The sequence below is a fragment of the Cyprinodon tularosa genome, unplaced genomic scaffold, assembly GCF_016077235.1.
Source record: "Cyprinodon tularosa strain WSP-4 unplaced genomic scaffold, ASM1607723v1 ctg693, whole genome shotgun sequence".
Classification (NCBI taxonomy): domain Eukaryota; kingdom Metazoa; phylum Chordata; class Actinopteri; order Cyprinodontiformes; family Cyprinodontidae; genus Cyprinodon; species Cyprinodon tularosa.
The window spans coordinates 328,019-354,945 of NW_024039444.1; the positions used below are offsets into that span (position 1 = coordinate 328,019).

At 42.5% G+C, this 26,927-nt stretch overlaps 1 protein-coding gene across 2 annotated transcripts; it reads left to right on the forward strand.

Moving 5' to 3' along the window:
• Positions 1-1,014: 1,014 nt before the first annotated feature.
• LOC119771887 (desmoglein-2-like) lies at positions 1,015-23,318 on the forward strand. 2 transcript variants are annotated; one of them, XM_038268119.1, is made up of 9 exons: positions 1,015-1,172; positions 14,688-14,816; positions 14,989-15,144; positions 15,655-15,796; positions 15,981-16,138; positions 18,092-18,226; positions 18,386-18,571; positions 21,918-22,257; positions 22,303-23,318. In XM_038268119.1, exons 1-9 carry the CDS (start codon positions 1,128-1,130, stop codon positions 22,380-22,382), a joined length of 1,371 nt encoding a protein of 456 aa, XP_038124047.1. In that variant the 5' UTR covers positions 1,015-1,127; the 3' UTR covers positions 22,383-23,318. The 2 variants fall into 2 exon arrangements, with proteins under 2 accessions (XP_038124047.1, XP_038124046.1); XM_038268118.1 differs by having other exon boundaries at positions 21,918-23,318.
• Positions 23,319-26,927: the final 3,609 nt, after the last annotated feature.

Below are 26,927 nucleotides of genomic sequence, written 5' to 3' on the forward strand. Positions count from 1 at the left end.
AAGAAAAAACAGGAAGAAGTTTTCATAAAACTCAGAAGATAATAAGAAAAAGAAGAAATGGAAGCAGAATAGAAAGGAGGAGGGAGAGATAACGAGGTTAAGATTTGGGCAAACAGGACTTAATTAAACACTTTTCTAAAATCAAAGCAAACTACTGGAAAATTTAATTACTGTGGAAAATATGAAACAATAGAACATTTTATACTGGAATGTCATCAATATGAAAGAGAGAGAAGATCTACGAGGAGAGAGTTTGAATGAAAAGATTCATTTATTAGATATTTTGAGGAAGAATTTGGAGAGTAAACATATACAAATAATTATTCCATTTTTAAAGAAAACAAAATTATTTCATAGAATTTGATTATAGAGATGGTGAATGTGTGCATGAGTTAGATGGGTAGAACAATAAGTATGTCATTTTTTTCTTAGAAATTATAAATATGTTTATTAGTAGATAGTCCATCACTAACTACACTCCATACCAGTAAGTGCCAATAAATCCAAGAAGAAGAAGAATCAGCTGTGCTAAAGCAGAGAAACCTCTAAATCCTGCAGGCCAGCGGCCCTCCAGGACCCACTTTGGGGATCCCTGTTTTAGATCATAAAGTAAATCAGCTTTCTAATTTCAAGGCCCTTAAATCCTTTTGACTGCTTTATAAACCACCTTCACTTTCTGCCCTGATCACTCAGGCAGGTTGCAGTTCATGGTCTGTGTTAGGGCCTCAGAAAGATTAGAACAGCAGTGGAAAAATAATGTCTTTATCCTGCATAATGAGTCTTTATCTGGAACATATTAAAACACAGAGTGTTGGTTATAAAAAACTGATGTGGTCTCGGTGGAATTTGGCTGTCGGCTGTTATGGATCCTCCGTGTTTCAGCCTGTGTGATGGGAACCTGTAATTGGCTGACTTCTAAAGAAGTCACGAACTGGCAGGTTAGTTGTTTTCTGCCACGCCAGCCTCAGGTAACCCCACATCGTAGGGGTGGGACGACTCTTTGCTGCTGTGTGTGATTCTGTCCAATGCTTTAAAGCCTCCTTCCTGAAACTGTTCAGACCAGACAAGGAAAAAGTGCAACAGGACTGAGTTTGTATTCTGAAACCACTGGACTTTTCTGGGTGACTATGACCCGACGGAGCAGGTCCTTTCTGCTGTTAATTCTGTTTGGGGTGAGTCCATATAAGTTTTTTTTTTGTTTAAAACTATTTTTTGAAACAAAATAATCCCCTTTTCCCTCATGTAAAAAATTGCATGTTTAGTTAGAGAGCGCTGGGTGTGGCCGGCTTCTTTACTGAGCCGATCTTCCACACGCAAGACTCCATCTTCCAGCCTTGGACACAACTTGTACAGGTGGCTACTTTTCTTTACATTTTGTCCTTTTTCCAGACTTGAAAACTCATCTGAAAGCTTTCTTCTCTGGCAAAACCGGAAAATGGCTATCTCAGCCTTATCAATGTCCTCCACTGTAAGACATCCTTGGATAGCTGTGCGTTTGAACGCGCATATTTCCTTTTCCATCATTCTGTGCTGCTGCATGTTCACTTCATTCTGATTGGCTGTAAGCTCTTTCCTCTTCTTGAAGAAGGACCAAAGCCATTCTTTGTATTTCAGCCACCATGCCACAGCTTTCTTTAACCGTATCCAAGAGGAATAGTGATGGATCAAGTAAGTGGTAGAATCCTCAACTTGTACAGCATTAAAAACAGCACTTTTCTTCACCTGTGGATCATCCTGGGAGATATGGTTTACAGGCTCAGGGTTCACAGGCCAGTCTGTTTCAGGTTGGCAAAGAAAAGAAGGTCCCCTTAACCAGAGTTTGTCTTTCAAAAGTGCCTCAACTTTGACCCCTCTAGATGCTACATCTGCTAGATTTGAAGCTGTATCCACATACTTCTACTGAGCAGGGTCAGATGATTTCAGTATTTCTGAAACACAACTTGCAACAAACACCTTGTATCTTGAGCTCTCATTTTTTATTTATTTTTCAAAAAGTATTTTGAACTCATCTATGTTTTCTCCTGTTTATTTTATGGACCTTAAATATCTATAATCCGCCCTCCTGTGGAAAACTTTTAGGCTGCGTCTGGTCTGTAGATAATTGAAGATCTGATTTACTCAGTTCATCCAAGTCTGCATACGAATTGGTCAATTTGCCTAGGGGGATTAAGGGATTATATGGTGGTGGTCTATTTTTTTCAGTCGCTACCATAGTTTGCTTGACTAAAGTAGTTTTCTGACGGGTTATTTGTTTATTTTTTTTTTGTTTTGTTTCGAACCTAATATTGTTGGAGACCAAGCAGAATGTGAAGGAAGGCTGCCAGCTGCAGTCGCTGCTCCACTGACCGCCCCCCATCCCCCGTTCCTGCAGATTCAAGCTGTCTCGCTCTACAAGGAGTTTCATTATCTTCTGGACGCACAAACAACTTAAAAGACCCACAAACATAACTTTAAAGACGGACAAACATAACATGAAATCTATTTATTGAATTTTTTATATTAACTTTGTATCTACTCTGCGCCTGTGTTATACCAACACCCCGCTATTTGGGGCTCATTTATTTATTTATTTACACTAGTGCTTATTTCTAGCCGGCTAACAACGTTTCTTCATCGATCTACCTTCCACACACCATCTATTTCATACCTTTCCTTCCACTTCTGCAAGTATTTTAAATTACTTGGAACAATCTGACACACACTTTTCATCCCCTTTATGATCTTCCCTTTACTCTTTCCTCAACCCATCTTTTTTAATTCTATTAACTACCTTGCACTCTTTAGTTATTTTATCCTTAAGTTCTATTATTTTTTGGGAATTGAGGCGTCCCTCAAACCCATATTTTTTAATTCATCTATTTAAGTGTTAATTTTTGGTGGGATCCTGCGCTTCTACAAACTTCCAATCGTAGATTTTAAACTATCCCTGAATTTACCTTGACCTTTACCCATTTTAAAGAATTTAGTCCAGTACAAACACCTAGGGTATTCTAAGCACTGGGGGTGGGGGGGTGCTGTTGGGCGGGGGGCTGGGAATACGATCAAGTAAAATGATACCACTGGCAAAAAATCAATGCAAAAAACATAAAAATAAAACAACAAGCCGCTCCCATCTAGGCATAATCGGAGAAAATGACAAAGTGCTGCTCCGTAGCTTTGTTTTGGTCACTGTAGCCGCAGAAAATCCCGCCTCACAAAGATACGATGTTATAGATAGGACGAGTCTTGAACTGAATTAACCTGTGTCAAGATGCATAGATGCACCGGCTGATGTAATTGGGAGAGAATACCTCAATTTTTTATATTTTTCAAAATAAAACATCACTCAAACTCTGATCGTCGATAAATTATATATATATATATATTAGTGCTGTCAAAATTATCGCGTTATTATCGCGTTAACGCGAGGCCATTTTAACGGCGATAATTTTTTTAACGTGAGATTAACGCTATGTGGTTTTATGGTAAAATTTTCCAAGTACATCCCGCTGCAGCCTGCGAGAAGGCGGGGCTATTTTCCCCCAGTCTATGCATTTCTCATAGGCTTCGAGAGCGGAGCTCCTCAAGGAAAAAAGACGCTCATACACTGGGTGACGCTAGTGCCTTTTCTTTAAGCCCCACCACCAACAAACAAGTTGAGTGTCTGGTAACTAGTAGCAACCTGAAATACGCTGAGAAAACAGATTACTGAGGTGAAATGGAATCTGCTACGGCACGCTTGCTGTCACAGGTCGGTATCGTGTGTGTGTGTGTGTGTGTGTGTGTGTCTGTGTGTGGGTGAGTGGGTGTGTGTGTGTTCTCATTTTTGTTAAGAGTCTGAAAAGTAACTTTCATAGACTACCTCCATCTAGTGATGTCGGTCTATTGATTTTGATGTATTGATTGAAAATTGTTCATTATTATCTTGGTTAATTAAAATCTAATGTTAACTGTACTACATTTTATAGCAGTAGGGTAAAATGCTTGTCTTTGTTCAAAAGACTGTATTAACTGTAAAGATTGTCTTTTACATCAGCCTGTTTTCAGGGCCTTTTTTTGCCTACATATTTGTTATTTTTTGCTACATGCCATCTTCTTGCCATATGTTTCTATGGCATAAATCAGTATCTGTGACCTGTTCTCATTAAAAAAAAGAACATTGGCACAAACCTAGCCTGTATGTATTTTTTGTATGTCATCGAGAGTATTTAAATGATTTTCAATCAGAAAAAAAATTTGCGATTAAAATGCAATTAATCGCGAGTTAACTCAGGCATTGATGCGATTAATCACGATTAAAAAAATTTAATCGATTGACAGCACTAATATATATATATATATATATATATATATATATATACACATATATATATATATAGTGGCTGTCTGGGGGAGTTTGGGAATCGAACTCCCAATCTCAGGATTCAAAGCCCCTTCCCTTTTTCCCACGGAAAATATATATTTATACATAAATAAATATATATTGAACTGAACTTTGGTGAACAGCTTCAACAGCTTAAACTTTGACTGAACCCTGAGATTTAGAGCAGCGGTCCCCAACCACCGGGCCGCGGACCAGTACCGGTCCGTGGGTACTGGAGTAAATTCTGGATGCTACCCACTCAGGACACTTGGAATACATTGGACGAGCAGTATGGAAGAATATTGACACGTTTTTTGTGGACTTTTATGGACCTTTCTGCCTCGGGCGCCATAGACCTCCGTTATTTGAATGTCAGCAGACAGCAAGAAGCCTCCCAGATCTCCAGATGCATTTGAGATATCAAAAAAGTACTCCAGAGTGTTGTTCAGCATGGGGGTGAGTAGAAAATGAAGGCTAATCATGTTTTGGGTGTACTATTCCTTTAAACATTAATATTGTTACTGATAGGCTGGAATCCAGGATGCTTTAGTTTTCTATATTAGCACCAGAAATAGTTATGACAGCGCAGCAAGGATGATTGTAGCAAACAAAGTTAGATCCGTTAATTAATATAGGAAACAAATTAATACTGAAACAAAATAAGATGAAGCGTAGTGAAATGAAGTGCTCAAAGAAAATTACCGCTGCCCCACCCTTACTCTTTTCATCAGTGAGACAGGTGAGTGCGCACCTATACACACATACTTCCTTGGTGCACCCCCACCTCCCTTTGAGTCTCCACCTCCAAGACACACCGCATAACCATTTATGTCTCCTACAGCCGGCTTTCAGTGAAATTCCATGCTCACGCATAAAAAAAGTCTGGTTTTTATTTACTGACTGTAAAAAAAACAGCTGGATGTCCTTAAATGTTCTGTGTTTCTTTACTAATGATTGTTAGACACCATTCTGGTTCAAACATTCTGGGGTTTTTCTTTTCTATTTCATCATTATCCTCCTCTTACTCTTTGCAACCAGAGCAGAGTTCCTGATGCAAATGTTCGCTTGGCCTGCTTCCAATTGACATATAACTCATTGTGACAATCAGTTATATGTCAACCATGCAGCCATGGAAAGTGATTCTACTCACATAAAACCAATATTTTGTACTATATAAAAAATAAAAAATAAAAACTTTGTAAAATTACCCAAAAATGGCAAAATGGAGGCCAGGCGGTGTTAAAACATATCACCCAACTTTTTTTTTACACTAAGGTTAAACAAACAGCACTTTGCCATATTTTTATTTTAGAATTTATTAACAGATTGACACATTTCATCAAAGTGTAGTTTCCACAAAAAAGATCAATTCAGTCCGTTCATCTTTATAAAACAAAAGGCGGGTTATGTAACATTTGTTTCATACAAAGGCTTTTGTTTTTGTTCTCATTTGAAAAAAAACAAGAATAAAAGAAGGCAAAGCATTAATTAATGCATTAATGTATTAAAGTTTTTATACTCTTGGGGAAGCTGAGCTATCAATCATGTAGAAAAGCGGATCCAGTGTAGCTCACCTCGCAAATGAAAACACATCGCCAACACAAAGGACAGCAGGCATCTGTTGGATTGATGAGGGAAAAGAGACCAAGCCATAAGCTCACTGTTTCCCCGACAAGCTGTGAAAAAATCAGCAAGACCCCCAAGGGACGGCTACGAATACACAATTACGACATTTAGTTTTAGCTGCTGTGGGAGCTAGAACAACACTTACTTTTGAAGGATCTAACGTCCTAAAGGCCAGGACACACCCAATCTGATTCTGCGTGCGATCCGACATCGTGCCGGACGAAGCCGTGGCGTTTAGCGCTGATTGAAGTTCGATGGGGTTGATATCCTGCAGAGGGCAGTGTAACTCCGACTGAGTTAGAGCCCAAGTCTATTTTAGTCAGACTACGCAGCAATTCAGCATCAATTAATGGGTCTGACAGGAAGAGAGATGCAGTTACAAAGTAAAGCTCATCCGCTTTTGGGGAAAATCCAAAATAAAATTCATTAATCGCAGAGAAATCAGCCCCCAAACACCAGACGTCATTCAGACGTTGGTTTTTAGGCTAAATCTGGTCGGTCAGTCATAGTCTGGATTTAGTCCAGGAATTGTTGAAAATTGGGCTGTTTGGTCGCTCTGATTTTGTCCCACTTTAGTCCAATAAGAAAAGACTTTACAGATATAGTTTTCAATGTTTTTTCAAAAATCTGAAAATTAAGGTTGTTCACTTTTCAACCAAATATAGTGTCACATCTTGGTTGTGGTTTAGAGCAGCGGTCCCCAACCTTTTTTGCACCACAGACCGCTACATGACAGACAATATTTTCATGGACTGGCGGGGTGGGGTGGTTGCGGCGGCGGACCGTTTTTTACTTGATCATATTTACCTTGGTCTGTAGCTTTGCTTTGGTCGCTGTAACTGCAGAAAATCCTGCTTCACAAAGATAGGATGTTATAGATAGGATGAGTCTTGAACTGAATTAACCTGTGTCAAGAGGCACAGATGCACCGACTGATGTAACTGGGAGAGAATACCGCAATTTATTATATTTTTCAAAATACATTTTTTTTTTCTGTGCGGCCCGGTACCAAATGACCCACGGACCGGTACCGGTCCGCGGCCCGGTGGTTGGGGATCGCTGGTTTAGAGGACCCAAATGCAGAGGCAAAGAGGCTGAGGTGGTTTCTTGTAGTTTTAATGATGAAAGCAGTTAACAAAGGCAGAAATCCAACTAAAATAAATCTAGAAACAACAAAATAGGAATTAAACCAATACAATTAGGAAACATGGAGCAAGGTAAAGGAAAACAGAACCAAAGCCATGACAGGCCCCCCCACTTAAGGGCGGATCCCAGACGCCTTAAAATGTCCAGAAATAAAAAACAACCCACCCAGGGTGGGCGGAGGAGAATCAAAAGTCTCAGGAGGCCGGCCATGGAAACGGAGGCGAGGCAGAGCCTCTGAAGGAGGCCGGCGACGAAGTAGGACCCTTGGAGGACGCCGTCTCTGATGTAGCAGAAACCTCAGAGGAGGACACCTGTGAGTCTGTGCTGCTGCAGGAGGACCTCTGGCAGAGGCCTGCGATGAGGTCTCTGACAAACGGGGGCCTTTGGAGGAGGATGCCGTCTTTGATGCAACTGCCTTGGAGCAGGACGCCGTGTCTGATGCAGCAGCCTTGGTGGAGGACGCCGTCTCTGATGCAGTGGCCTTGGAGGAGGACGCCATCTCAGAAGCAGCAGCAGCCGCCTTGGTGGACGCCGTCTCAGACACAGCAGCAGCGGTCTTGAGGGATGCTGTCTCAGACGCAGCAGCAACCGCCTAGGGGGACACCGTCTCAGATGCAGCAGCAGCCGCCTAGGGGGACGACGACTGCGGCTCATGAACAGCCTCAGAGGGGGCTTGGAGCGTCCGCTGAGGGCTCGTGGCGGCCTGGAGCGCCCGCTGAGGGGCCTTGGAGATGAACTCCCACCGAGCTTTAACTCTGAGGCTTTTTCATTAGTGGGCTCAGGGGTCTCTGGACAGCACAGAGCTGGCTCAGGGGTCTATGACCTGCTAATGGACTCTGGATTAAGTCCCCTAAGGGGCTCTGGTGATAGGCTAACAGGCCCGGTAGTGGCCTCTGGCACTAGGGAAACTGGCCTGCTAATGGGCTCTGGAGCTAGGGAAACTGACCCGCTAATGGGCTCTAGAGCTAGGGGAACTGGCCCGCTAATGGGCCTTGGAGCTAGGTGAACTGGCCCGCTAACTGGCTCTGGAGCTAGGGTAACTGGCCCACTAATGGGCTCTGGAGCTAGGGTAACTGGCCCACTAATGGGCTCTGGAGCTAGGGTAACTGGCCCACTAATGGGCTCTGGAGCTAGGGTAACTGGCCCACTAATGGGCTCTGGAGCTAGGGTAACTGGCCCACTAATGGGCTCTGGAGCTAGGGAAACTGGCCCGCTAATGGGCTCTGGAGTTAGGGTAACTGGCCCACTAATGGGCTCTGGAGTTAGGGTAACTGGCCCACTAATGGGCTCTGGAGCTAGGGAAACTGGCCCACTAATGGGCTCTGGAGCTAGGGAAACTGGCCCACTAATGGGCTCTGGAGTAAGGGTAACTGGCCCGCTAATGGGCTCTGGAGCTAGGGTAACTGGCCCACTAATGGGCTCTGGAGTTAGGGTAACTGGCCCACTAATGGGCTCTGGAGCTAGGGAAACTGGCCCACTAAAGGGGCACTGGAGCTAGGGAAACTGGCTGGCTAGGAGCTAATGGAGGAGACAGGAGAGGGAAAAGATCTTCCCTTTCCCCATAAAAGAAGCCCCATAATTGAGACTCCTCTAGATGGGGAGTGTAAATATTGACACTGGACTAAACCTACCGACCCGTGAAGCTAGCTGCTGGTCTTGGAGATGTCTACTGAGACTGTCGGAAAAACTGACCTGGTGATGAAGGGGACTGAGGCTAGCTGCTGGGTGACCCACCCTCCTTCTCAGGCTGATCCGCCAGAGAAGGAGTGACCTTCTTTCCCCGGCGGCAATTCCTACGCCTGGAGGAAGCAGATGGCAGGGGGTGGGGGGGGGGGGGGGGGGGGCAAACAGCTGGTGAAGGTGAAGGAACAGGGTCGGAGATGATTGACTGCATGTCACAGCGTGAAGGTTTGGGTGGAGGAGGTCTATTGAGTAGCTGAGCAAAAGCATCCTGTATGTCCGACTCAGCTACAGCAATGTAACCAGTTTGAAAGAAAAAGGTATGGAAATCAGGAAACTTCTCCGATTTCTCCTTCACCTGCCTTGCTGCACTCACCCGCTTCCAAGGTGGGCTGATGAAAGGTAGGCTGTCCAATGTTGATATTAGGAGAGAAATTAAACTTCTAATTTTGTTGGGCTCTGCGAGGTCAATGTCTTGGTTGGTTCCTTCTGTCACGTCTTGGTTGTGGTTTAGAGGACCCAAATGCGGAGGCAGAGAGGCTGCAGTGGTTTCTTGTAGTTTTAATGATGAAAGCAGTTAACAAAGGCAGGAATCCAACTAAAAATGTAACACAGACCAGAATCATGGAGACATCAGGGGAAAACACGCACAAGGAGCCAGGGAGAGACAACGTGAGCAGTAGAGAACAGCAATGACAGGACCAGCAACAACAACAAGGAACCAACAAGGAGTGACTGCAGAGGGAGAGTATATGTAGCTGACAGAGACAATGGCAGGGCTAACGAGCTGACAAGGAGCAGGTGTAAAGAACAACGAGGGAGCCAAGGGGAAAGAACACACACAAGAGGACAACAGAGGAAAACAACAGAAAAACCTGAGAACTAAAATAAATTCAGAAACAACAAAATAGGAATTAAACTAGGAAACATTGAGCAAAGTAAAGGATAACAGAACCAAAACCATGACATATAGACCTTATTTGGATTCCGTAAAAATTCAAAAAATATCCACTGGACTTGGTTTCCAAGATTTGAAGACGTTTCACCACCTCTCCAGGAAGCTTTCTCAATTCCAATGTCTGGATCCGCAGTGAGTTTGAGTCTTATATGGACAAGGCCTCGTATTGCTTGGAAACATGCAATGGTAACCAATGAATGGCTCGTTAGTTCCATCGTTAGCCTGTAATATCTGTCCCTGTCTATGATTCTAGGGGTCGGTCGTTAAAGGGGGATTGCCATTAAGGGGGGGATTGTCTCCTGTAATACCTGAAACCTGTCTATGATTGTTAAGGGTCGGTCGTTAAGGAGGTATTGTTCACCGGCTGGAGCGGGTAGGTCCCTCGTTCCTCTGTGATGGGGTGGGGGGTTTGGTGATATCTGGAAGGGATCATGTCTATGATTGAATTGTATGTTTTTGGAAGCTGGAATCTGAGTCCACCTCCTCTGTTTAAAGTTGTTTTTTCTCTCTTAACATAGATGGCTTCCTTCCACTCGAACCACCTATTTTCTTTGTCCTTTGTCCACAAGGTGTAGGTGTACTGCGGAGTCTTGTCCCGAGGTGGCCGCTCTTCTGTGTTGGGCCGTGCGTCTGTGGAGAGGTTGTTTGGTTTCGCCAATATAAAGATCAGAGCATTCCTCGCTGCACTGAACAGCATATACCACTCCGCTCATATTCGGTCTGGGGGTTTTATCTTTAGGATGCACGAGCCTCTGTTTAAGGGTTTGGTTTGGCTTGAAATGTACTGTTATCTTGTGTTTGGAGAAAATCCTCTTGAGCTTTTCAGACACTCCAGCAACATAAGGGATTGTAATGTTTTTGCGTTTAATTTTCCCTTATTTGGATGTAAATAAAGTTGTCTTTTCATACAATTTTCCTCGGTGGGCAGTCAGTTTTAACGTTGCACATCGCGTTTATAGTAAGCAGGACAGACTGGAGCAAAAACAATGAATGAAAGATTAAAATGGAAAACTGTCCCAATGAGGACAGAAAACGGATATATTGGAAAATAGTCATCCTCTTTTTTTCTCACAAAAAACAAAATAATGGAGGGCAGACAGGTAAGCAAAGTTCAGCATTCTTCAATCTATGAAGAAGAGAAAAGAAAGAAAAACTTGGATAAACTTCCCAGATCTTTCTCTGAGAATCACCTCTCTGCCTCAGTCACCATAGAAACCGTCCCACGCTGTTTATTGCTGCGTTTTTCTTTTCTTTAGACGTAGATCTCATGATGTTTTTTAATATACGAACATTCTCTATCTGTTCAGAGGTACGGAAGTGAAATAAAATCTGTCAGATCTGCCCATCCTGGCCAGGGGGAGCCCCTCTATACGCAGTCACTGTGACATGAAAAAAAATCTGATTGGAGATTAAAAAATCACGCAGCCGGTGTGTTCAGGCCTCTATGGCCCCATTCACACGGAGGCGTGATAAAGGTCATTAGTTGCGTTAGAACCACATCTTTCATCAAACACATGGGGTTCATGCTAAGGTCCGTCCCGCACCACATGGCCCCGCTAACAGACACAGCAGCCATGTTAAACAGGCCTAACTGGTCGCTGTTGTCATGGGAACTTCACAGTCTATTATTGTGCATGTTTCTGTCACAGTGTCACAGCGCCACCAACGGGTTCAGTACATCCACCATAGCATCTCCTGTGTCGATGCATCGTCTCATGCGAAGCTTCGTTTGCTTTTACCGTTTAGAAAGGTTTGCCTTGTTTGTCTTATGTTGTTGCAGCCAAACAAAGTTGGAGCAAAAGGACTTTCCTTTATCGTGTCAGGTTTCTGTTTCTGTTATGTTTTTCTTTTCAGTATTCAGTCTTGCTTTACTCCTTGTATTCTAGTGTTAGTGGTTTTATTTTCATTTTGCTGTGTTCTTTGTTTTTTTTCCTGTTACTGTCCTAGTCTGGGTTCTGTTATGTTTTCTTTTGAGTGTTTATAGTTTTCTTTTCTCCATGTTTTATAGTCCTAGTAATTTAACATTGTGGTATTTCCAGTCTTCCAGGTTTCTATTTTGTTGCTCTCTGCTGCCCGCTTATGTTCTCCTTCTTCCCTAGCTCTTTCCCTCTTGTTCTGTGCACACCTGCTCCCAGTTTCCTCATTAGCCCCCTCTTTGTCTCTGTCTCCTTTAAAAGCCCTCTCTCTTCAGTTCCCCTTGCTGGGTCCTCTTCAAACACTGCCAAACTTTGTCAAACTTCCTCCAACAACGTCTTGGACATCTCAAGACTGTCCAAATCCTGACATATCGGGCTCAGACAACATTCTTAACAACATCTCAGTTCTTTAAGTGAGAAAACTCAGCTGGACACATTGAAGAATCTTGATCTGTGCTGCCCTTAACTTACCAGTATGGAAAAGCTATCGGTAGGACAAAAATCAAGTTAAACTTAAATGATTCTCTTTCATTCCCGCCAGCCTGGGAAAAAGGTATTCCAATGCTTTCCAAAAAATCCCAGTACAGAACAAAACTCTTTCTCATCTCATGATTTTTCACCAAAAATACACAGCACCCAGCCTGGTTATATTTATACCATACTCTAACTGGTTGGGTGTGCATATTTATGTCTGCACAGCCCAGTGCGCCGGCTCATGGCCTGTAAGGTGATTGGTTAAGCCCAGCGGGCCCGGTACCGGATCCAACTGTTATTCTTCTTTTCTATTCAGTTTGATGATATTATTGGTAAATTTCAATGAAATGACTTATCTTAGTATCAAAGACTTTGCCTCATGCAGGTCTCCAATAATGGAAATCAGAATACCGTTAATCCTCTAATATAGGCCAGGGCCTTTATTTCACTGAGGTACATCTTGGTCCAGGCCATTATTGGAAGGAGGCCAGAATTAGAGGCAGGCCTCTATTTCTATTTGATCAAAACAGACGACCAGTGGAATGAATAACAATGAGATTTTGTGTCTCATTGAACCTATAAAATACTAGGTTCATTTATTGAAAAAGTACAGTTACCATAATGATATACAGAACATTATTCAGACATCTTCCAGCAGCTGCAATGTTTCTGCAGAATGGAATCTTGGCCAAACTTACTTGCGAAACAAAGTAAAAAAAAATATATATATGGAAACTGTTCTGCCATCACAGCGACATTATATTTGAGGCAGGCTAAGTGGAAGTAGGCTACTAGTATCGTATATTTCAAGGGAAATTCAGAACAACAAAGGCAAATGAAATTCTGTAATTTTACGCTGCCTGGTTACCACCAGACCTACCGGTGATCATGTGTGTTTCAGATCAGAACGATTGTGTAAGGCAACTACGATCTCTGTGTAAGGACGGGACTTCCCATGCTAACATGCTTGGATTCGTTAGCAAACACTGCCCCCCTGTGGTACTTGTTTGTTACTATCACAGGTTGTTGAGGACTGCCCAGGAACATTGTTGGTTCTAATTTTAGCCCCTGCCTGTATACGAGTCCGGCCATAATTTACATCTGCCGACAGCGAGACCGGCCATTATTAGAGACCCGGCTGCTAATGGAATACAGGCCAATATTAGAGGATTTACGGTATTTGTTTGACAAGATTTCCTTTTATGAGTGGGAAAAAAATCTGATTTCTCCCTATCTCCCTGCCCACTAAAACCTTTGTGGAACAAACATGCTTCAACTTATTCAGTTCAAGTTAGATTGATTTATAGTCAAGATGTTGATCTATAAAGTCTGAGGGTTCATCCAGAGTTTCAAATAAGCTTTCACAGTGTTTTGCAGTTTTTATTTTAGAAAAAAAATTTGCGAGCTCATTTCTTTTTTTTCTTTTTTTCTTTGTTTAATCACCTATAAATCAAACACGTTGACATTTATAATATTGGTTCCACCTTAAAATATTCCTCAACAAATACAAACAATTTAATTTCCAATTTATAGCTGAACTTGCTTTAATTCACATATTTAATTTCAGGCCGAATTTGCTCCTAAGACCCTCTGAGCTTAACTTTTTAACCTATAAAAAGTAAGACCAGACAGACACAGTGTAAGGTTCACAAGATTTTGCAAAAGTGGAGAGAAATTTGTGCACCAAAGTCTCTTAGCTCTACTCCAACTGTATGTCCCCTTGCAGGCCTCTCCATAAGGGTCTCTTAGTCTAACCATGCCACAGAAATGACTGTGTCCTTTTTCAGTCCCTATATTCATCCTTAGCTGAAGTAATAAAGCCATTTTATTTAGTTTTACTCTAGAATAAGAATCAATATAATGTCTGTTGTTTTGAAGGTAGATACTCTGGTGCTTAATGATTTAAGTGTTAAATTGTTTTTAATTAAGTCGGGTACGGAGAGCGATGGGCTAAAAGCGAACACAGTCCGATCTGAAGCTGCGTTCCTCTCATTTTGAGGTAAATCCTTTAAAGTTCTCATTAAAAAGTCCAGGCAGTATTATTCAAAAACATGACTTTTATCATCCTTCAGCGTCAGACTGATAATGCATCGCCCTCGGGTTGAAACTGCTCCCTTCGTATCTGTTTGGGAAACAGTTGGACGTTCAGCAGAAGGGGTGAACAAAGTCTGGCTTTAGTCAATCAGGGGGGTGAAAGAAAGAACAGCCTCCAGTTTGCACTCTTGCTGATTCTCCTCCAAAGATGAAAAGGTGGATTCTGAACAACAGGTGTGAAAGCAGCAGCTAGTCCTGCGTCAGCCTGCACTGCCACGGTTATCCTGCTTGGCCTGCAGGCTCGGCAGCAACGCCAAAATAATATGAAAGTTCAGTTTACAGACGATCTGGTGTAATTATTTCATTATTATACTGATTCATTCATTTTGCTGCTACTAAATTGTTTCTTCTGCATGAGAACCAAATAAAACAGAGATCATTTTTTTTAATTAAAGGGAACATCAGTTTTCTGTTAAATTTGACCTTAACATGACCTTTCCTGTCTTCACAGATTCAGGCTGCTGTTTTGGTTTCAGCTTATCCCAGAGAGCATCTGGTGCGACAAAAAAGACAGTGGGTGGTCCCTCCTATACACCTGAACGAGAATGAGGACCACACCCACAAGTTGTCTATTGCCAAGGTGAGCGACTTCACTGGCAAATAAATCCTGGATTTGGTGGAAGATTTATTTTTTCTTGTTAAATAAATTTCTAACAGTGAAGACAGTTCGAACGGCTCCTTCACCTGGTGGAGCATTGCAGCATGGCTTCAGATGGTTTCCTTCACTAAATCAGAGTCCCCTTCTGTTTCAGATCCGATTGGACTTTGCAGGGTCGGAAAAAATTACTTATTCCTTAGAGGGCATCGGAGCAAATCAGTACCCTTTTCATGTGTTTGTGGTTGACCCTCGTACTGGAGACGTCCGCGTGACCAAAATCCTTGACAGGGAGGACATCGCCCTATACAAGGTAAGTTCCCGGCTGCTACGGCAAACTCAAAAGGAGAAATGGTAGCTGGCCTGTTCTAATACAGTCCAAAGCACTTTACTCTGACATCCCCACACTGAGAGAGGTGAGCTATGCCGCAGCCTCAGCTGCTCTGGGATAACGACAAAGTCAGGCTGTTGTACAGATTTCAGGCCTGTCTCTTCTTCAAGGACAGAATGACAGAGACAGACGGAGCAGGGACTCCAACCAGCAACCCCTGCCTCCACAAGAAAAGGGGTCTAGAATTAATTAGGCTTTACACACATGAACTACACTAATATTTGTGAGGGAGTGGTGGACTAGCGGTTAGGGCATAGAGCTGGGAATCCTGAGGTTCTAAATTCGAGCCCCACTCCCACAGACTGCCACTCTGGGTCCCTGAGCAAGACCCTTAAGCCCACACTGCTACATTCATTTGGAAAAATTATTTTGCTCGTATCATTTCTGTTCTGTAAACATGATGAAAATATTATTCAGATTTATCCTTTTCAGCTTTCAGGTCTTGCTCATTTTCAAGATGGAAGTGAAGCAGAGGAACGTATTGACCTGCGAATTAAGGTCGTGGATGTAAATGACAATCCTCCAGTATTTCCTTCAACGATGGAAGCTAAAGTGTATGAACTCAGCCCTCTAGGTCAGTGGTGCAAATATATAAAAGAGTAAAGATGCTGGTATCTCTGAGGACTAAAAAATGTCTCTGTTTGAAGTGATCCAGATTTGAATGGCATCTTGAAATCCATTACAGATGGATTTATTGTCACATTTTACACTAAACTTTTAGCTGAGTGAATTTTTTTCCACTGTGGTTTGATTGGCAGGAACTTCAGTTATACAAATCACTGCCACTGATAGAGATGATCCTGAAACAGCCAACGCTAAGATCGCCTACTCCATCATAGACCAGAAACCCCGCGAAGACTTTGGCATTAGCAAGGATGGCATGATCTATGTCAGCAATCCTAACTTGGACAGAGAAGTATGATTTTTTTAATAAACATAATTGAGGTTTTATCAAACAAACTGTATTTTTACAAAAGACATTAAAATGCTAGTTGGTTCCAAGAAAATCTGCCTTTGTAGAGGAAAACATTCGGAAGTAGCTGCTGAAGGACTCAGGATAGTTATAGTTCAGTACACTTTTTTTACAAAGTAAAATTGACATTGCCCCAAAGGTATATCTAGTTGTGGCAATGAGCTGATGGTATGGTCATGCTACCGGTATGGTCATGCTACTGGTATGGGGCGTGCTATTGGTATGGGTCGTGCTACCGGTATGGGTCGTGCTACCGGTATGGGTCGTGCTACCGGTATGGGTCGGGCTGTGTGTCTGAACGAGCTGGAATACCAGTCGGTCATCATGGACTTTGTGGACTGGTGTGAGAGAAACCATCTGTCTCTGAACACCAGTAAGACCAAGGAGATGGTGATCGACTTCAGGAGAAGACCACCACCCCACCCCCTCGTGAACATCGAGGGACAGGACATAGAAACTGTGGAGAGTTTCAAATACCTGGGTGTTTACGTCAATGATAAACTGGACTGGACTCATAACACTGACGCCCTGTATAAAAAGGGCCAGAGCCGCATCCACCTCCTGAGGAGGCTGAGGGCCTTTGGAGTCAGCAAGCCCCTCCTTAAAATCTTTTATGACTCTGTGGGGGCCTCAGCCCTCCTCTACACTGTTGTCTGCTGGGCCCCTGGCAGCTCAGAGCGGGACAGAAAGCTGGTGAGGAAGGCCACTTCTGTCCTGGGCTGCCCTCTGGACTCGGTGGAGGAAGTGGCTGAGAGGAGGATGCTGTCCAAACTCGCATCCATCATGGACACCACCTCTCACCCCCTGCACCAGACTGTAGAGGAGCTGAGCAGCTCCTTTAGTCAGAGACTTAGACACCCTGTCTGTAAGAAGGAGCGCTACCGCAGGTCCTTCATTCCTGCTGCCACCAGACTCTATTATAATGCACTATAACCACAATAACTCCTGTAAAAACCACTGTGCGGCTATATTAGAGTTTTTTTATTTATTGACTGCAATATTCTGTGCAATATGCTGAATGTGCAATATATGTGAATAGAATAGTCATACCACTACCTCACCGTTGCTCCTTACCTACTACACTTTAACGTAAAAGTAAATCCACCTGTATATAAGCCATCCGGATTGTACATATTTTTATTTCTTATTCCTTTATTTCTTATTTTTATTTTGTTTTTCATTGTGTGCAATACATGTACACTTGCACCATAATCCTTATTTATCTTGATATACTGTATATATATTGTTTGTTTATTCTTAATGCACCTTTTTCCTCCTTCTTTGCACCCTCTTCGACTTCTATGCCAATATGTGACAGGTGAATTTCTCCGCTGTGAGATCAATAAAGCTAATCTAATCTAATGTACAATATTTTCAATCGTTGTACATAGCTAAAGCTCAAACTCTACAACGAAACTGCAGGGATTAAAGGTTCAACAGCTTATGATCTGACTCTGATTTGACTGTAAGACCCAACGCTCTGATGGATCTACCTGCTCACACTGTACGTTTAAAAATCAGACGTTGGACAGTGGAGTAGATGAAGGAAGGTCTCAAAAGTAGAGAACAAGAGCCGATGATGAAGCGGGTCGTTATTTATAGCTTTACCATCACCTGAAAGTCTAAAACCCATTAATAATGGGTCAGGATGATTGTGTTTTACTGAGAACTGCTGACTCAATTTTCCCCAGAGCAGAACTAACAGCGGTGAGACAACATTTAGCTCTGAAACAATGCCAATGATAGTAAGTCTATAGATAAATGAGCATTGTACATTCCAGTTTTCTTTGACTGATGTGGAAATAAATCAGGAATTCCATGTGCATGAATGAGGCTGTAGAAAAGGAACTGGCCTTGCCTCCGTTAGGCTAGCTCTAACTGTTATTTTCCTTTCAGGAAGAAGATACATACATTCTAACAGTGACTGCTGCAGATCTATACGGTGAGCCAGGTGGACACATTACAACAGGCACCGTCACTATCAAAATCCAAGATGTCAATGACAATCCTCCAACTCTAGAAAAATCTGAAGTAAGTTGCTTGATGCAGCGTTTGTGTGTTGATGTCACTGCTTTTATTGGCTGTAGAACTTGGCAACATCTTCAAGTCAAAGAATTTTGATGAACAAATATCCAGTTTGAATGAATATTACCGTAATGCATCCTTTTACCCTCTGTGCCTTCTTCGCAGCATGAGGGAACCATTTTGGAGAACACACACAATGTTGAGGTGATGAGGCTCAAAGCAGAAGACCTGGACGAAGAGAACACAGACAACTGGGTTGTTGTTTATGAAATCGTCAAAGGGAACGAGGCCGGATATTTCAGCATAAAAAAAGATCCCATAACCGGCGAAGGCATCTTAATGCTTGATAAGGTATCCTGCTATTCTTTTCCTCTACATCTTAGGGTGTGTGGTTGGGCCCCAAAGGATTCCTCCTCTTCTGATATTTCAGTTCAGCTTACACAACTTGTAATCTCAAGGCACCTACCAGAGAATAATCAATTATCATCCAGTCAGATTACTTCAAAGTTTTCTGTCTAACTGACTTGTTGCAGAAGAAAGACGAGGCCTTTTTAATCTTATTTAAAGGCCTGGTACATTTTACAATGCAATAAGCTACTGCATTTTTAAGATCTGTCTCTTGCATTTTTGTCTTTTATATTCCCAAATAAGCGTTTAACATGGACTTTATAAATTGCACAAGTATGCAAAAAGCAGCAGAAACAAGTATGAACGAGGGAGTAAAATAGCATGGCTACAACTTGCGACTTTAATAATCACCAAGCTGTCTACTACAGTAGAATTAGTTTCACTAATGCCTGATGTCAAAGGTAGTTGTTCATTTTAAAGGAATAGTACACCCAAAACATGATTAGCCTTCATTTTCTACTCACCCCCATGCTGAACAACACTCTGGAGTACTTTTTTGATATCTCAAATGCATCTGGAGATCTGGGAGGCTTCTTGCTGTCTGCTAACATTCAAATAATGGAGGTCTATTGTGCCCGAGACAGAAAGGTCCATAAAAGTCCACAAAAAACGTGTCAATATTCCTCCATACTGCTCGTCCAATGTATTCCAAGTGTCCTGAGTGGGTAGCGTCCAGAATTTACTCGAAACGAAGTCATTTTGAATGTTTTTAGAGCATAAACAGTAGTGTATAGGATTTCCTGAAAGCGCGCGCCGGCGCGTTCATGACGCTACGGAAACCGCGGCAGACCAAACCAGATGAAAGTGCGCATTCAGCTTGGCAAAGAACTCATGCTCTTCCTCAACACTGAAGTCCTCAGACATTTTTCTTTCGTTGTTTCTTTCTTTGCACATGTAAACAGCACATTTCTTCTTCTACGCTTGCATTATCGTCAGAGCAGACTCTGAATGCGCACTTTCATCTGGTTTGGTCTGCCGGCTTCCGTAGCGTCATGAACGCGCCGGCGCGCGCTTTCGGGAAATCCTATACACTACTGTTTATGCTCTAAAAACATTCTAAATGACTTCGTTTCGAGTAAATTCTGGATGCTACCCACTCAGGACACTTGGATTACATTGGACGAGCAGTATGGAGGAATATTGACACGTTTTTTGTGGACTTTTATGGACCTTTCTGACTCGGGCACCATAGACCTCCATTATTTGAATCTCAGCAGACAGCAAGAAGCCTCCCAGATCTCCAGATGCATTTGAGATATCAAAAAAGTACTCCAGAGTGTTGTTCAGCATGGGGGTGAGTAGAAAATGAAGGCTAATCATGTTTTGGGTGTACTATTCCTTTAAGATGCCATAGCTAAACTGCACCTTCAATTCGGCAAACAGTGAGGGTTAGGTCCCTAGATGCCCTAGCATCTTGGGACACCATCACGATGGTTTAGCATTGATGGTGTCATTAGTTTGACAGAAATCAGGAAAGTAAACAATGGAGAGCAATGTGTAAGGCCGGGCATACACTGTACAATATTTTAAATCGTTCTACTCGGCTACAGCTCAAACTGTACAACGAAACTACAGGGTTTAAAAGTTCACGGCTCACAAAATCTGTTAGAAATAGAAATTGAACTTGGTTGATTTCACAATGGAGAAATTTACTCTCTGTATCTAACCCCTCCCCTTGGGGAGCAGTGTGCTGCCATTGTGCGGTACTAGGGGAGCAGAGTGTGATTAATGGTCTTACTCAGGGACCCAGAGTGGCAGTCTTTGGGGATCGAACTACTTACAACCTTCTTACAACCGTCTCAGAGCACAGCCCACTGCTCTAACCACTAGGTCAACACTCCTTCTTAACCTATACAACCCCATGCTCTGATGCGATCTACCTGCACACACTTTACGTCCAAAAAATAGATGTTCAACTCAGCGATGAGAGATTGAGTTGGTCGGACTCTGCAATCTAAAAGATGAAGAATTCCCTTGTTTGCACATGCGCAATACGCAAAGTTCTGGTAAATCAGCTCTTAGACACTCAGCTCTGCTTCCATAGCAGGATTTGCCCATGAACTCCTCACGAGGGCGGCCTAAGATTGCCGATCGGGAGGTGGCCGTGAGAGGCTGATTGCAGGATGAACGATGAGGCCGAAACCCTGCCCGATCCCAAAATTTCTCGCAGGACTGGAAAATTGGCCCAAAAAGGGCAAAAACTCCTGCAGTGTATGCCCTGCTTAAGGAAGCTAGGGTGTTGTAAGTGTGCTGTATTATTTGGCTATTTTGTCCCTCCTAATCTCTCTTACCAGTGCTGCTTCATGTTTATCGAATGCTAGCAGAGTTGTTTTGCCTTGCTATATCGGACGCAACTGACGGAATGTTTTGACATAGGCTGGTTGCGCTCAGTGGTATCACATAAATTAGCGGATGGACCTGGGTCTGGTGCTCCCACTGTATCCCAAATGGAGCGGACCCGTTTGAAGGCGATTTTAGCCCAGGTTGTTTTCCGAGTCGTTTGACCCGGTCGAAACCAGTCAGTGAGCAATTCCCACTGTTCCTAACAGCTGGATGTTCCTGGGTTTAAACAGGGGTATGAGGTCTAACCACTTTCTGATGGTAATTGATGGTATTACAAAAATTGATGGTATTACAAAAATCTGCAGTTTTTGAACAAGTACTTTTTCATACTGAGTAATATTGTGAAACTTGAAACCAGTGCTAGTAGATACTTGACAAATTTTAAGACAACTTGGCTTCAAACATTATCTTTCCCCCTTTAAATCTAAAATCAACTTTAAAAACAAAAGCAATAAACTAGAAATTTCTGACATCAGATGCATTGAAAGTACAAATTATTATAGGGCTTCATCAATGTTTATTGCCTTGCTTACTCTTCCTTTATCAATAGTAGAGGGCAAAACACTTAAGGAGGAGGAAAACTTTGAAAGAATTTGGTTTTAAAGAAGAGAAAGTGTAAAGTTTCTGTACTCTTCAGGTTCAAGTCTTTTCATTTTTGATGGATTGGAAAATGTCTATTCCCAGAATCAAGAACATCCTATAAAACTGCAAATAGACAAAAGATTTCATTAAACTTATAACAAAAAAGTGATAATCTGCATCTGCGCTGTTTCTCCCCATGTTAGCATTGTGTAACTTGCCTTTCAAAATGATTTGGTGGAGAGCAGGTCTTGGCCTCCAGGGTGTACAGATGCCAGAATCGATACTACAAGGCCAAATGCGTTTATTTCTACATGCCACAGTGTAAATACTCCACAAGTTTTTGTTTCTCTCTGTTATTTTTCAGGCTGTGGATTTCGAGGATGTAAAAACCCTGGACCTAGGGCTAGCGGTGCGCAACAAGGCCCCCCTATTTGACGGATCTATTCCCAATGGTGGAGCTAGTATTGGTTTTGGAGGAGGTCCCAGTGGTGCCAGTGGTGCCTCTGGTGCCAGTGGTGCCTCTGGTGCCAGTGGTGCCTCTGGTGCCAGCGGTGCCAGTGGCTCCAGCAGCTCCTCTGGAACCGGTGGATCCAGTGGAAATTTCCAAACCTATCCAATCAAAATCAATGTGAAGAACCAGCCAGGAGGACCACATTTTGATCCAGCAGTCAAAGCTATTCCAGTCACAGAAGGAAGCGAGTCTGGTGCCAGTGGTGCCTCTGCTGCCAGTGGTGCCACTGGTGCCTCTGGTGCCAGTGGTGCCAGTGGTGCCTCTGCTGCCACTGGTGCCTCTGGTGCCAGTGGTGCCTCTGCTGCCACTGGTGCCTAGGGTGCCAGTGGTACCTCTGCTGCCAGTGGTGCCACTGGTGCCTCTGGTGCCAGTGGTGCCTAGGGTGCCAGTGGTGCCTCTGCTGCCACTGGTGCCAGCAGCTCCTCTGGAAGCAGAGGAGGCATCCATGGCTTTTAAATTTTGTCTTGTCTTAGTCTCATTAACAAAAATAATTTTTCATTTTTGGCCTATTTTTATTTTCTGGAAACAATTTTTGTGCGTCATGGTCTCATCATTGTCACATGAAAAAGGGGCGTTGACAAAATGAACACTGCTATGAGACAAAGCAGAGAGAGTAGAACGTTAGAGATTGAACTAATAGATTCTGCAGAGTGGGAGAATAGAGATAGAATAAAGCAGATTGATTAAATGATGAGTTCAGTGGCTTAAGTGAATAAATAGAACGATTGAAATTGAGGCACTGGAGTTTACACAACAAACAGACGGAGAGGAATGAAATATAGATCGATCTCTATTAGATCAGAATGATCCACATGGTTGAAACCTCAAAATAAAAACATCTGGATGGAAAGAACTATGTCTTTGATCAACATTTGCCATGGAGAGATACAATGTGCCACCTTATAACAACAGCTTGCTAAAAGGTGGTTTCACTCTGTGGACTCGGGTTCTACGGCTCTGATGCTTTCTCTGAACCTACAAGCTTCTCCCCTGGAAAACCAAATCAGACTGCCTGCACTGCTCTGTTCATCTGTTTCAGCAGCACTAAACTCTCAGTCATCCAGCCCGCAGTGACATCACCATCACTGAGATCTGCAGAGGAACCTAAATCTTCCTCCTCCTCCTCATGGGTCTGTGAAGGTTGGGGGCTTTTCTAAATCCAGCCACTCAGCCGATCTCTCCATCTCGGAGGTTGTTCTCTCATCTGCTGACCAGTTTCTTGCTGTATTCTATAAATAAACACTTTAATCACTCCCTGTTGTGTTTGGCTGAATCCTGCTTTTTATAAGGCTGGCTCATCCCTTTTCAGCCATGAGTCAATAAAGGAGCTGTTCAAATGGAAACTGGTAAATGACCTGTACCTTTATACAGTGGGGCAAAAAAGTATTTAGTCAGCCACCAATAGTGCAAGTTCTCCCGCTCAAAAAAGATGAGAGAGGCCGGTAATTTTCATCATAGATATAACTCAACTATGAGAGACAAAATGAGAAAGAAAATCCAGAAAATCACATTGTCTGATTTTTAAAGAATTTATTTGCAAAATATGGTGGAAAATAAGTATTTGGTCAGTTACAAACAAGCAAGATTCCTGGCTCTCACAGACCTGTAACTTCTTCTGTAAGAGGCTCCTCTGTCCTCCACTCGTTATATTCATTAATGGCCCCTGTTTGAACCCGTTATCAGTATAAAAGACACCTGTCCACAACCTCAAACAGTCACACTCTAAACTCCACCATGGCCAAAACTAGAGAGCTGTCAAAGGACACCCGAAACAAAATTATAGACCTGCACCAGGCTGGGAAGTCTGAATCTGCAATAGGTAAACAGCTTGGTGTGAATAAATCAACTGTGGGATCAATTATTAGAAAATGGAAAACATACAAGACCACTGATAATCTTCCTTGATCTGGGGCTCCACGCAAGATCTCACCCCGTGGGGTCAAAATGATCACAAGAACGGTGAGTAAAAATCCCAGAACCACACGGGGGGACCTAGTGAATGACCTGCAGAGAGCTGGGACCAAAGTAACAAAGGCTACCATCAGTAACACACTACGCCGCCAGGGACTCAAATCCTGCAGTGCCAGACGTGTCCCCCTGCTTAAGCCAGTACATGTCAAGGCCCGTCTCAAGTTTGCTAGAGAGCATTTGGATGATCCAGACGATGACTGGGAGAATATCATATGGTCAGATGAAACCAAAATAGAACTTTTTGGTAAAAACTCTACTCGCGTGTTTAGAGGAGAGAGAATGCTGAGTTGCATCCAAAAATCCATACCTACAGTGAAGCATGGGGGTGGAAACATCATGCTTTGGGGCTGTTTTTCTGCTAAGGGACCAGGACGACTGATCCGGGTGAAGGAAAGAATGAATGGGGCCATGTATCGTCAAATTTTGAAGATTGCATTGAAGATGAAACGTGGCTGGGTCTTTCAGCATGACAATGATCCCAAACACACTGCCCAGGTAACAAAGGAGTGGCTTTGTAAGAAGCATTTCAAGGTCCTGGAGTGGCCTAGCCAGTCTCCAGATCTCAACCTCATAGAAAATCTTTGGAGGGAGTTGAAAGTCCGTGTTGCCCAGTGACAGCCCCAGAAAATCACTGCTCTAGAGGAGATCTGCATAGAGGAATGGGCCAAAATACCAGCAACAGTGTGTGAAAACCTTGTGAAGACTTACAGAAAACGTTTGATCTCTGTCATTGCCAACAAAGGGTATATAACAAAGTATTGAGATGAACTTTTGTTATTGACCAAATACTTATTTTCCACCATATTTTGCAAATAAATTCTTTAAAAATCAGACAATGTGATTTTCTGGATTTTTTTTTTTCTCATTTTGTCTCTCATAGTTGAGGTATATCTATGATGAAAATTACCGGCCTCTCTCATCTTTTTGAGTGGGAGAACTTGCAGTATTGGTGGCTGACTAAATACTTTTTTGCCCCACTGTAGCTTAAAATCAAGTCAGAGGAATACAAAGCAGGAGTCTTAATATACATATTCTTTTTTTATATTCTCTCAATAAAAACACACAAAACCTTATTTCTTTATTGTATTTCTATTACTCCGTCGATGCTAGAAACCATAATACTCTAATGGAAATCAATGGTGTCAGTTTTCTCCAGGATGCGCTGCAGGAAACATTTAATTAGGAATTATGTATTTAAGCCTATTTAGTAATTTTTTAATACTTGGCTAAAACACATAGAGCTCATAGAAACATTATATAAGATTTACATTTTTTGCGGCTTCAGACAGATCTGTTTTCTGCTGTTTTTTTGCTCTTTGAACAGTTTGGGTGTCCGACCCCTATTGTGGGGGTTTAATTTATGACTGAGGTGTGAATTGGTTTAGCTTAGCATTGGTTAGATATTGTGGATGTTAGAATGGTAGAATCTCAAAAATCAAGATGCCTTCAATCGATTAGCTGATTGCCCCACAGGACAGGAGAAGAAGCGTGTATTTTAAAGATCAAATTGACATGCTTTCCTCAGTACACGTATCACTGCACTTTTACATCTCACACAGACAATCTCAGCTCATTCCCAACTTCTCATTCCATCTCAGGTTGTCTTATAGTCTCAATATCGCAATGTGTGGATGCACATGCACAACGGAATATTGTGTCGACATCTTACTGGAATTCACGTGTGCTGGTCAGCGCCAAAGGTTGCTTCGACACTGAAGGAATGTTTATATAGACTTTCTCTGTTTACGTCAAACATCCTTATACACCATCTAATTGCGTACGAATCAGCCCTTAGAGACCTTGTTGTTACCAAGACTCATACCTGACCTTAAGCTTTGTTGCTAAGTATAAAGCCATGAAGAAGGCTATATAAGGCAATAAGCTGCTTCAGCATTCCCCCCTGTAGTTCATTGCAGATTAAATACTTTGTGATGTTAAATGGTGATGTGAATACTACGCAACTGAGTGCACTTACGTGTGTGAAGTTTAAATGAAAAACTAAATCTTAGTGTAACCAACACAGCCTGATATGAGTGTAAGTTGGGAAATATAAACCTTTAAATTAAAATTAAATGAGTGTAATGATTAATAACAAAACCAAAGTGAATATTAAACCAAATGATTATTACTGAACCCTCAAAGAAAGATCATCATTTTCCACCTGGCCAAGATTCAATTAGTATTGGATCGTTCCCCCTTTTTTTCTGTAGGTGTCTTACTCTTTCATGTCATACTCATTTAAGAGGAAACTATCCCATCGACCCATGCTTCCCCTGGACATCCAGCTGTAATGAGTTCAAAACCTTGGACCCAATACTCAAAAACAGACAGATCTTGATGGTTCAAAACTAGCCTTTATTGAACACTCAGTATGGCTGCTCATCAGCTGGGGCGGAAAAAACGGATCCTATGTGGGAACAGAAACTCAGGTCAGTGACTAATAAGGGCTAATAACAATTAAGAGAAAATAGTCACGGACCTGTTTCTGAGTGGAGCTGAAGCCAGCCGAGGCCGAGGGGCAACAGGGTCCTGAAGGGAATGTCCAAAGCCGAAGTCATAGCAGAACCAAATTCACAGACCAGAAGATCTGAAAGCCGATGAGGTACAGAAGGGGGATCCAAGCCGATGTCAGAAAAACAGTCCAAGTTTGGTGAGCCAGCCGAATCCAGGAATCAGAACAGAGTAGATCAAAGAGCAGACTCAATCAGGTAATCAGAAAAACAAACAGAAAGCTAGAGTTACTCACAGAAAACAGCTTGAATATTCTGGTACTGGTAGCTGGAAAACACAGCATATATAGGAGCTGAAAACAGGTGGATCAGATAAGCAGTAATGAGAAACCAGGCAGAGTTAAACAAGTGAGTGAAATGAGCAATCAGGCCAGCCACCAGT

Bases quoted from the DNA above. Each gene is read 5' to 3' on its own strand.
- LOC119771887 (XM_038268118.1), top strand. From the start codon at position 1,128: ATGACCCGACGGAGCAGGTCCTTTCTGCTGTTAATTCTGTTTGGG. The intron at 14,817-14,988 runs GTGAGCGACTTC...CTTCTGTTTCAG, and splicing joins ACAAGTTGTCTATTGCCAAG to ATCCGATTGGACTTTGCAGG. The intron at 15,797-15,980 runs GTCAGTGGTGCA...TTTGATTGGCAG, and splicing joins GTATGAACTCAGCCCTCTAG to GAACTTCAGTTATACAAATC.